The 12,576-nt window shown below is 32.6% G+C and overlaps 1 protein-coding gene across 4 annotated transcripts in view; it reads right to left on the bottom strand.

Moving 5' to 3' along the window:
• Window positions 1-12,576, bottom strand: part of LOC143055845 (uncharacterized) — a 58,398-nt gene that overhangs the window by 13,295 nt on the left and 32,527 nt on the right. For 2 of the 4 annotated variants that reach the window (XM_076228885.1, XM_076228887.1), the window contains exons 9-13: window positions 9,737-10,119; window positions 8,807-8,980; window positions 7,776-7,888; window positions 7,458-7,490; window positions 867-1,003 (exon numbers count right to left, since the gene is read on the bottom strand). In XM_076228885.1, the coding sequence (XP_076085000.1) occupies window positions 867-1,003; window positions 7,458-7,490; window positions 7,776-7,888; window positions 8,807-8,980; window positions 9,737-10,119 (840 nt within the window). The remainder of the gene's footprint in view (window positions 1-866; window positions 1,004-7,457; window positions 7,491-7,775; window positions 7,889-8,806; window positions 8,981-9,736; window positions 10,120-12,576) is intronic. The other 2 variants (XM_076228886.1, XM_076228889.1) reach the window with 2 other exon arrangements.

Raw genomic sequence — 12,576 nt, 5'->3', positions numbered from 1 at the left:
AATCGCAACTTTCCTTTTATGGTCATAAACCTTGTGTTTAAATTTCATAGATTTCTATTTACTTATACTTAAGTTATGGTGCTAAAACCAAGAAAAATGCTTATTTGGGCCCCTTTTTGGCCCCTAATTCCTAAACTGTTGTGACCTTAACTCCCAAAATCAACCCCAACCTTCTTTTTGTGTTTACAAACCTTGTGTTCAAATTTCATTGATTTCTATTTACTTATACTAAAGTTATTGTGCGAAAACCATGAATAATGCTTATTTGGACCCTTTTTTTCCCCCTAATTCCAGAAAACCCAACATCAATCCCTTTCCCAACCTTCCTTTAGTGGTCATCAACCTCCTGTCAAAATTTCATAGATTTCTATTTACTTAAACTAAAGTTATAGTGCGAAAACCAAGAAAATGCTTATTTGGGGCCTTTTTTGGCCCTAATTCCCAAACTGTTGGGACAAAAACTTCCAAAATCAATCCCAACCTTCCTTTTATGGTCATAAATCTTGTGTTTAAATTTCATATATTTCTATTCACTTATACTTATAGTGTGAAAACCAAAAGTATTCGGACGCCGACGACGACGCCAACGTGATACCAATATACGACCAAATACTTTTCAACTTTTGCGGTTGTATAAAGATTGAAGCCTTGAACAGTAGCACTCAGATGTAAGATTTTAAGATTATAAACTTCCTAATATTTTATATAAACATCATTTTTTCTATCAATTTTTTTCAAGCAAACAAGAAATATCAAAACTATATGTTTTCCTGTTGCAGGAAGTTAACACTTATGGACAACAACAGGGTCTACAAATATTTTTTTCTACCATTTGAAGGAGCAAATATATATTCTAAATTTCTAACCACTTATGATTTCCATTTTGACTTTTTGTAGTTCTAGTCGTACTTCATTCATAATTTCTATTTTTAAATTGTCTAATGCTGAATTTGTTGGTCCATTTGATAATGGATCTGGAGGTGGATTTAATGAATCTTTTCTCCTGTTAACACAAAAAATACATTATTTAGCATTACTTCTAGTTAAATAAACATTTTACATATAATCAACAAGTTATTTGACTTTTATCAGTAATATTTTATTAATAAACTATAGACTGCCATCATTTTTTTGTTGTTGCCAATACAATGTGATATAAAACAATTTAAATTGTATTCCCTAATTTTTACATGGAAGCCATACAAACTGTAAGGAATTGTAGCCTTGATAAAAATCACAAATGAATAATCTTGAATAAAGAATTTCAAGATCACCTAAAAATACTACAGCAGAAGGCATTGAGTGTGTACGTAGATAAAGTTAACATTTTTGGTCAGCTTGCTTGCTAACTGAACCATGAAGTCATCATAAGGTTAGGTGATATAACTACCCTCCTTTTAGGGAAGACTAGTCTGACAGATAACTAATCTATCTGGCTGTAGGACTAGACTACTAAGAAAGAAGGGTACTATACCTAACCTAATGATGACTTCACAGTTCAGCTAACAAGCAAGCTGACCAAAGATTCTACATTTACCTACACACTCAATCATTCTGCTGTTATAATAATCAGCCAGTATTAGATATTTTAATCAATACTGGTTTACTTTTATACAATGTACATATACTTTAGCAAGTACAGATAAAAATTCGTAAGGGTTCCACGGAACCCAGTGTCTCGCCTACTTTTGCTGTTAATCGCAGACTCAACAAAAATGAGGAAAAACATCAATAAAAATTTCCCTCTCGATACTGTCTTTTGATTGAAAGAAGCTTCCAAGTTTGGTAAAAAATCCAGGATAGTTTATGAATCTAACAAATGTTTTATAAACTTTAACTGCAGACTGTATGTAATGTTAACTGGAAGAAAAACTAAGTCCATTTATAAGTAAAATACGGAAAAAGTGATTTTTTTTTTTACAAAATTTACTTCTGTGTCGACAAAAAAGACAACAACACTCATGTTTTACCGCATAGTATCTGTTTATTGGTTCGACATGTTTCGCCTAATCGATAGGCATCATCAGGACAATAGTACAAACACGCCTGGTAAACCATCTAATCTAAACCAAATGTTGAGACGGAAAAAAGAATTCTGGCACTTCCTGTTGAGCTTTTCTGGTTCAAAATATTCAAAATAAACACAGGGTAGGTCGACTTTTCGTCAATTTACTGAAAATCAATGTGTTTTTTTGTCAAATCGGAGAATGTCATGCCATAGATAACTATCTCCCACAATTTAGCTACGTCGAATCCAGTTTTAAAATATTTAAAAAGAAAACTGAATTAATATTCAGAAATGGATAATCATTAAATTCATTTATTTCATCAAAAGTTATAATCATTTAAAATAGATAATTGCAAAGGAGATGTACATACAATGGAGATTACCTCTAACTGTCATAATCTGAAGGAGAACTGTTCTAGCGGACAAATGTGGAACTATCTCCTGACACTTTTAAGACAGTTCTAACCAAAAACTGATTTGGTCATTGGTAAGTTCTAACTAGAACTGATTTACACAGTTCAACCTGGACAGTTCCACGGCTAAAAAAATCTATGACTAGAACAGAACTGCGACCTGATTTCGCCACGAACGCATCAATACCGTAACACGACCATACTGCACTACGATCGTCAATAGCATTATTTTTGTAGAGATCGTAGTGCGATCACGGCCTAGTGTGACGGGGCCCGGGTTATGATATAAATGTTGCTGAATACTACCAAATATTAAGGATGTGCCCTGAATGCAGTTGTGAAGTTTTAATTATTTCAATACAACACCTGTGATTACACTAAGCTGGACGTCACTTATAATACTTACAAAGCAATTTTAAAATCGAATCATATTTTTTTTGAGATAAGTATTATAATGACACAAATTACATATTTTACTCACAGTCACATTTAAATTATCACCACCTGAAATAATGTGTACGAAAAAATAAACCTAGAAAAGGGGTCCTGTTCGATTGTTTAGTTTTTAACTATTTTATTTCTTTATAAAGGTACGCATTTTCGGCATTAAATAGTGTCTGTTAGGAATCGAATTCATCCAAATCATATTAATAAATAACCATTGTAAAATAATCTTATTTATATTTGTAAGGCATGCATTTTTCTATTGGCAATGCTTAAAATTGTATCTGTATTTAGATTTTATGTTACCACAGACAGAAAACATGAATCAGGTTAACCGTACAAAAAAAGGTAAACTCGAATAGTACAGCGCAACCAGAAAGTCTCAACATTGTGACAGAAAGACTCAACCAATACCTTTATATCTCTACCATTTATATTTTTTTATTTTTCTGCTCAGAGTAGGCTTGACAAACAAATATTTGTGCAATTTACAGACGTGGTTATCGTAAAGCCTAAAAAAACACAAATAATTGACATATTTTCTTGCTAAGTCATTAATATCATAGCAGTTCTATCGGATTTAAAGAATGTAAACATTATAATCCGTACGAGAAAAGTGATTGTGACTTCAATTTATAATATTTTAAACCAAGAAGAGACATATTAGTTACAATTATTATTTATCTATGGCATGACATTCTCCGATGTTACAAAAAAGTCATTGATTTTCAGTAAATCGACAAAAAATCGACCTACCCTGTGTTTATTTTGAATATTTTGAACCAGAAAAGCTCAACAGGAAGTGCCAGAATACTTTTTTCCGTCTCAACCATTTGGTTGAGATTAGATGGTTTACCAGGCGTGACAAAGAAATATTACAGTGAAGTATGATTTTAGCGGTTAGCGGTTTTAACCGGAAGTACAAATTAAACAATGGTGGTTATAGGTTACAATGTACCAAATAAAATTACATGGGCGCAGCCATTTTATGAAGGGAACATGACATAGAGATAAAAATAGATGGCTCTCTGTGATTGGTTGTTATATCTTTTATAAATTTTTCTTCTGGAAAGCATTATGAATGAAGTTTCATGCAAGCACAAATTTGTCCTAAAATGTATAGTATGAAATGCCGAAAATAATTTTTTTATGTTGCTCAAAATTAGGGAAAATTTTCTGCGAAATCGTCAGGTATCGTGAAAAACCCCAAAATTCACCAAGAAAAGCCATGGGACCATATATATTTGAGTGCGGTAAAATCACAAATAGATATAGAGCTTCAATTAGACAACAACAGATTTTCCATAATTAGTTTAATGAAAACGCCTTATTAGGAGATAATTGCTAAAAATAGCATTGCCGGCAACGGGGCCACCATTTAGTTCTTTATATCCTATGGTGACGTCGTTGAAAGTGAAAGTACAAGTAATTTAAAAATAGAATTAAATATATAAATAAATAGAATAAAATGTTAATGTAAGTATGAATAAATAAATAAAGTTAGTAAGTTAATTCTTTCTTGTTCTGTAGCACTTGATGTTGAAGTTAGTGTTTATTCCGTAAATTTCTGTATTTGGTAGATATATTCCTGGTATACTTCTGTATTCTTCTAGGCCTTGGTAGTGCGAATATTTGTTGAGTTTCACTGCTGTGTTCCAATTTGTGGCGGTGTATACATAGTTATGGGTTCTTCTTCTATTTATTCTTCATCATTGCTTAAGTAGAGATCAGCGGCTAGATCAATTTCTTCATTATTGTGTTCTATGTCTGAATAATATCTTATGATCAGAAACAAGCTTTTGTCTAAGTTTGGTAGAAATCCAGGATAGTTTAATATAAAATTGAGAATGGAAATGGGGAATGTGTCAAAGAGACAACAACCCGACCAAATAAAAAACAACAGCAGAGGGTCACCAACAGGTCTTCAATGTAGCGAGAAATTCCCGCACCCGGAGGCGTCCTTCAGCTGGCCCCTAAACAAATATATACTAGTCCAGTGATAATGAACGCCATACTAATTTCCAAATTGTACACAAGAAACTAAAATTAAAATAATACAAGACTAACAAAGGCCAGAGGCTCCTGACTTGGGACAGGCGCAAAAATGCGGCGGAGTTAAACATGTTTGTGAGATCTCAACCCTCCCCCTATACCTCTAGCCAATGTAGAAAAGTAAACGCATAACAGAAGAAGTCTGAGTCTGATGTCAGAAGATGTAATCAAAGAAAATAAACAAAATGACAATAATACATAAATAACAGCAGACTACTAGCAGTTAACTGACATGCCAGCTCCAGACTTCAATTAAACTGACTGAAAGATTATGATTTCATCATATGAACATCAGGCACAATCCTTCCCGTTAGGGGTTTAGTATCATACCATCATAACATATATGAGAAGAAAATAACCCGTGTCATGCCAACAACTGGTTTTTGAATAAATGTGTTTAGTTCCGATGCAAAGACCCTATAAGTGAATCAATATTAACGCCAAAATATGCAATCTTTAATGACCTGACAACAGTATCGTAACTATATCCCTTCTTAATAAGTCTATTCAAAGGTTTTGTTAGTTTTTGAGGTGAATACTGACACCTTTGTGCTTTATAAAGAATATTTCCATAAAAAATTGGATGTGAAATACCTGAACGTATAAGAAGTCTGCATGTTGAGCTATATTTACGAATGATGTCCTCATACCGATGATAAAATTTAGTAAATGTTTTGACTAGTTTGTGATATCGAAAACCCTGGTGTAATAATTTTAAAATCTAAAACATTGTTACATACACGAGCGAATCGTACAAGTTGAGATATATAAACACCGTAAGATGGTGACAAGGGAACGTCACCATCTAAAAATGGATAATTAACAATAGGAAATGAAAAATCATCTCTTTTATCATAAATTTTAGTATTCAACTTTCCGTTAGTGATATATATATCAAGATCGAGGAAAGGGCAGTGGTCATTGTTAATATTAGCTTTATTTAAAGTAAGTTCAACAGGATAAATTTCTTTAATATACATACTGAAGTCGTCATAAATATGTTTGTGAGACCCTCCCCCTATACCTCTAACTAAGAATATTATAAAAATTTTAAAGACTTAAACCACAGAGTGAATGTTTTGTTTCTGGCAAAAAAACAAGTCCATTTATAAGTAAAATACGGAAAAGTGGAAATTTATTTTTACAAAATTTTCTTCTTGATACTATCTTATGATCATAAACAAACTTCTGTCCAAGTTTGGTACAAATCAAGGATAGTTTAAGAAAGTTATTAAAATTTTTAAAAACTTTAACCACAGAGTGAATGTAATGTTTCCTCGCAGAAAAACTAAGTCCATTTATAAGTAAAATACGGAAAAAATAGAATTTTATTTTTACAAAATTTACTTCTGGATACTTGCATATGATCATAAACAAGCTTCTGTTCAAGTTTGGTAGAAATTCAGTATAGCTAAGAAAGTTATTAAAATTTCAAAAACTTTAACCACAGAGTGAATATTTGTGGACGACGCCAAACGACGACGACGGAATGTAGGATCGCTTAGTCTCGCTTTTTCGACTAAAGTCGAAGGCTCAACAAAAATGAAGTTAAGTTTCCTTGTTTGTGGAGTACAAATTGTACATAATATTATATATACTACCTTAAATTTCTACCTATATTTCAGCTATAAATTTCAATGTCATATTGGATATTTATACATTATCATCGTTTCTATTTGCAAAAGTAATAAAACTTAGAAATTTAGAAGAGTGTCTCGGAGAAAGTTCTTTTAAAATATAGAATTACATGCTTAAGTCCATAAGTGTGTGTATGTGAAAATTATTTTACTTGAAATCTCTTGATTGTATTTGAACAGAAATAAGGAAGTACTATAATTGATCGCATTACATTTTTTAAGGTGTCACAATTTCACTTGACAAAAGAAGTCAATACCAGGTTTATTCATAAGAATTTTATTATCTGTATAATAAAGACAGTTTGTTGCATAAGTTCAATTAAGTGTATTTGAGGATTTAAGGATGCATCAGAGATTTTTAACATGCAAAGTCATTTTTTTAGCAATTATAGTGCCAGATTTGAAGAAAATCACTGTTTGTAATGACTGGCAATTTCAATTAAATAATGGTTGACATTTTGATATTTTTAAACACCATCGTATCACAATTTTGGAATTTATGTTGATAGGACAAGATATATAATTTACAAGATCTTAATTTGACAATACTTCTGTGTAAATTAGAAAATTTACTGTATGGTATAACGTAGAAAAGTGAAAAATAACTTTTCATATTTAGTATTTAGATAGACATTATTGCTATTTTGAAATCTGCACTGCTTGACCCGAGAATCTGCACATCTTGAACAATGGTGTCAATATCATTTTCCCATTGTGGCGTTAGATTATTCTATTATGACTTAAAAATTTTAAGGGAACCTTTGTGATGTCCAGTTATGGCGGACAAAGAACGATAATGTAAATCACTTCTCGACAAAAGTGAGTATAGCAAATGTGAAATAAATCAGACAAAGAAAAGTGGAGAAGACAGTTTATTTCTTAGAACTAGAATATTTTACTCACTTAAATGATGGAGAAGCGAATGGTTTTAAACTGCTAAAAATACAGTTGAAACATAACTGATATTCGTTATATCTCAGATAACAACAACATTTAAATTTTACATAAAATAAATTAGGAACATTATATCATATTATGTTTTTGATGTAGATAATTTATGCAAAACCAAAACTACAAACAACCAATATATATTTTGCCATGGTTTAAACTTTTAAACTTGTGTTAAAAAAAACTCTTCATTTTAATATCCACTTTTATTAAGTCCTTGAGCCTTGTCAACTATGAATACACCTGTGACTTTTGTACAAAACTATTAATTACCTTCTGATTTTAGGAGAATCTGCTCCATTATTTACTGGAGGCACCCTGTTTGTTGGGGGACCAGACGACCTATCTCGTTGCCTTCTGTCTAGACTGCTTGTTGAAGCTGACTCCTGAAAAGGATAGACTCAAGTTTTTTTTTAGGAATAAGTTACACTGATTGACACGATGTCAGCTGGTGTAAATGACATCATTGAACAATCAGTTTTAATGATATAAGCAATGCACACAGGAAATGTACAGGAAATGCATGAATTTGAAAGTAGTCTGTTGGTTATTATCAATATTTGAATTAATCTGTCGTCCAATGGTCTATATCACTTGCCTTATCTCTTAATAAAATTGCATATGACGGCTTTGTGATGTCAAATACGTTAACTCTTTTTTAATAACTTTAATAATGTATGAATCGACATTAATTAGTTTGACCCAAACTCATCAAGATGTCTACTAGTTTTCTAGTGAAACAAAGAAAATATTTGATTCTATCATGCAAAATATGCAATTACAACGTGATAAATCATTTATCTGGTTGTCTGCATATTGATATTGAAAAATAACAGATGCTAGACACAATATGAAGCCTTTTAGATCAGAGTGTGTCTTTTAAAGCAGGGTTCAAAGATACAAGCTCAGTGTTGACAGGCTAGTATAGTGACTCATAGTTGCTAACTTCTACTACATTACGTCTGTAGAGAATAGTTGTTTCATTGGCAATCTTACCATATCATTTTATAGTGATAATATAGATGAAATATTTAGACAACTTGGCAAGGGAGGCTACTTTATAACTACAGAAAGTAGTCTGTTGTCAAACTATAATATTGAAAAAGTAAAATAACATAAATACAGAAACTGAGGAAAACTCCAAATAGGAAAGTCCCATAGAAAATTGGCATAATCAAAAGATCAAACACATCACACAAATAGATAACAATTGTCCTATTCCTGACTTGGTACAGGCATATTCTAATGTAGAAAATGGTGAATTAAACCTGGTTTTATGACTAGTCACATGACGTAATTCATACCTTAACTTCTGGTGCAGGCTGTGGTACACCATCCACATCATTTTTCTTTCGATTCAACTTTTTCTGTAGTTCTGACATAAAGTCCCCACCCCCTCCTCCACCCCCACCACTACCAGTACTAGAACTAGACCCTCTACTAACAGGTTCAGCCGATGAGGGTCTAGCAGCATTATCCTAAAGGAATAAGAAATATAAGTTTAATTAAAGATTAATATACTGTTATACAAGGCTGATAGTATTACTTATCTGCAAAACAACTTTGTATTGTGTTGAGTATTGTGAAGTATACTTAATTGCTTACAATATCTATGTGACATCTTAATTCTAAAATATTTATTCTGACAATAATTCACAGGGACATTGGACAATTCCTTTGCTATTAAATCCCAATAAGAAAGGCATTTCTTATAAAAACATTATGAATTCTGAATATCAATCTGTTGATACTTATAGTTTCATATTGCCCAAGATCATGTTTGATCATCTGCTTGTTAATTATATAATGACATCTTTACACTAAATCCATTGCGTGTTGGATGTGTACTGATTGATATTTTAGTCTTTGATTCATGATTTTTTTCATTAGTTGTTATTGGCTTTGAACAAATTACCTTCTATTTGTTTGAATAGTGAAAAATAAAAATATTCACTAGTACTGAAACAGTAGAACTAAATTACTTAATTGTAGTTAGATAGACCAGACTTCAAGAAAACAAATATAATTTCTGATGAAAATCGTTTTTTTAGGAAGGAGGAACAATTGTATTTCTATGGATACATTGTACTAAATCTTTTCACTGGTTTTATCATTTTCTGCAAACAAAGCAAAAATAAAGTCTGTACTTTATGAAAAGTTTGATTTATCAATAAACAAAGATTAAACAAGAATTTCCAAGAATAATAATAAATTCGCATTATTTTAATACTTACACTGGAATCGGGGTTTACATGTTTCAGGGCGCTTGATTTCTTTGCTAAAGCTTCTGCCAAAGATCCCATTCCTCCACCACCACCTCCTTCTGATTTAGCTGGACTGGACCCAGCACCTGGCATTGGTGGTGGTGTTGGTGGTTGTGGTACTCCTGGTCCTGGAGGTGGAGGCACACCTTGACCTGGAGGTGGTGGTACTCCTGATCCAGGAGGTGAAGGTGCAGGTGGTGCTGCAGGAGGAGCAGGATGTGCTGGGGGAGTAGGGGGTGCAGCAGGGGCTCGGGGAGCTCCAGGTGGTGGCCCTGGAGCTGGAAGAGAAACCTGAGCAGCAGCAGGTTGTGTATACTGTGGCTGTGGAGGACCTGGCTGGCTATACTGTGGAGCTGAAACAGATGGAGTATGATAACTAGCTTGTTGGCTAGAGCAATAAGGATCATTTTGAGAAGAAATAGTTTGTGTTATACTGCATTTGATGCTGCAGCTCAGGAGCATAATCAATATTTTGAAGGGTTGACATATATTCATTCTTCTCATTGGGTTCTCTTTTGACAATTTGCTGAGAACCAGAATATAATGAGGGTGTACCAAAGTATTCTGGATCACTCTGAACCCTTGAAAACAGTTGTTGATCAGTTGAAGTATAATAGTTTGGGTCATCACTAGGAATGGAGGACTGTCAATATAAAACACCCTTGCGAGCAAAATCAAAAGGCATAGATCCTGACTGACATGACAGAAGAAACAAGTAAAACTGTGAGCTACTGCTCACTGATGATACCCCCGCCGAAATATTTCTGTAAACAGGAAGTTGTCGAGTGATGAATCTGAAAACGCATCACACGGTATAACTGACTTATATAAACCCTGAAACCAAATTTCAGAATTCCTTGTCAAGTAGTTCCTGAGAAAAATGCGAAATTTTCAACTTGGCTATTATGTGTAAAATGATACAAGTGTTCTGTAAACAGGAAGTTGTCGTGTGATGAATCTGAAAATGCATTACACGGTATAACTGACTTATATAAACCCTTAAACCAAATTTCAGAATTCCTTGTCAAGTAGTTCCTGAGAAAAATGAGACGAACATTTTCAACATGGCTATTATGTGTAAAATGACACAAGTGTTCGGTAAACAGGAAGTTGTCGAGTGATGAACCTGAAAACGCATCACACGGTATAACTGACTTATATAAACCCTGAAACCAAATTTTAGAAATCCTTGTCAAGTAGTTCCTGAGATAAATGCGACGAAAATATTCATAGGACGGACGGACTTACTGACAGACTGACGGACTGACAGAAGGACAGACAGAGGTAAAACAGTATACCCCCTTTTTTTCAAAGCGGGGGTATACAAATACATTAAAATTAAGGGACAAAAGTAAATAGGTGTGTTCAATCATGTCACTTAATTCTCTACATGCACTTCAAAACAAAGTGGAGCACTTTTATTACTGTTTAAACCTTCTTCTAATACTAATACTGCAAAAGAATTTATTTCACTTCAATATTCATAATACTCTAGTTCAGGGAAAGCTTGTTCGTGACCTAGAATTCTGAGTGGGTCAAGCGTTTAATTAAAATTCATGCGAGAATATGCGAGATTTGGATGAACTGGGGGCAAAGTCATATATGCATGGTACAAATATTTGATGTTTATTAGGACGCCGTCATTTTCCCGTTTACCTGTGAAGTTGTTGAGTATCATCTGTTTTTTGTTTGTTTATGTTTAGATTCTATGTTTAATAAAGTAAAATAAAAAATATTGTGATATCTCATTTATGAAGAATTGTTTATTTTTTGTTTGTTACATAAGACATTTATGTTGAACCATCTTTATATTTGTTAGCTTTTATCTTACATGTATTAACTATTTATACCGGTTTATTACATATATATTTAATGAATATTACAACCACTAACTCCTGTATATATAAATATCATAACTAATGTTAACGAGCCCGGGATAAGGTACCAGTAATCGATGTTTTAATCTAACAAATGTAAAGATTTCAATAATATATATATAAATCTTGAAAAAAATAAATAATTTGAAAAATTTCGAAACCAAGTGTTTGAAAATTACGGGAGAAAATTGGGAAAGAAATTTGAAGGAAACTTGAAAATTACGGCTTGCAAATAACCAAAACGAAATGTTTGATAAAGAAGGAACAAGGTCCTTCAAGTCCCTGGAAGCTGTTAAGAATTTTGAGGAAGTGTGAAGAAATATTATCTTTGGCGATTGCGAATAATTTCCAGAAACATGCTGGCGTAATGGCATTAATTGCCAAAATCAGTATACCATACAACGGTGACACTACATAATATTATCTTTAGCTTGTTTCGGGAGAATATAGACGAACAATTTAAACCATATGATTGTCATGTAAAATGCACTATATTAACAAAATTGCGTAGCGGCACATTTAGATTAAATGTTGAAGTTAGTCGTTATCTAAATACTCAAAGAGAAAATATAATTTGTATATGTTGCAATATGAATGTTTTGGAGGACGAATATCATTTTGTTTTATCATGTCCAACGTATAGATCTATGCGTATAGAATTTTATATTTATTCTACTGTTCTTGGCCAAATCGGCACATGTTAGATAATTTTTCTAAATCTCTGACAGTAAAACTATGCAAATATTTAAATGCAGCTTGGAAAATTAGATCACATATATTGTCATAATATATTGTTTACTTCTGTTCTCTGCTGTCTTTTGTTTGTCATAATATATTGTATATATTTTCGTTTGCCATATCATGTATATGCTTCTTGAAAATAAAGTATTCATTAATCTGACTACAGTAATAACGGTGCCGATCTAATAAATC

The sequence above is a fragment of the Mytilus galloprovincialis genome, chromosome 13 (genome assembly GCF_965363235.1).
Source record: "Mytilus galloprovincialis chromosome 13, xbMytGall1.hap1.1, whole genome shotgun sequence".
Taxonomy (NCBI): domain Eukaryota; kingdom Metazoa; phylum Mollusca; class Bivalvia; order Mytilida; family Mytilidae; genus Mytilus; species Mytilus galloprovincialis.
The sequence above is the reverse complement of the archived record's forward strand: the minus strand, read 5'-3'. Positions and strand labels throughout refer to the sequence as shown.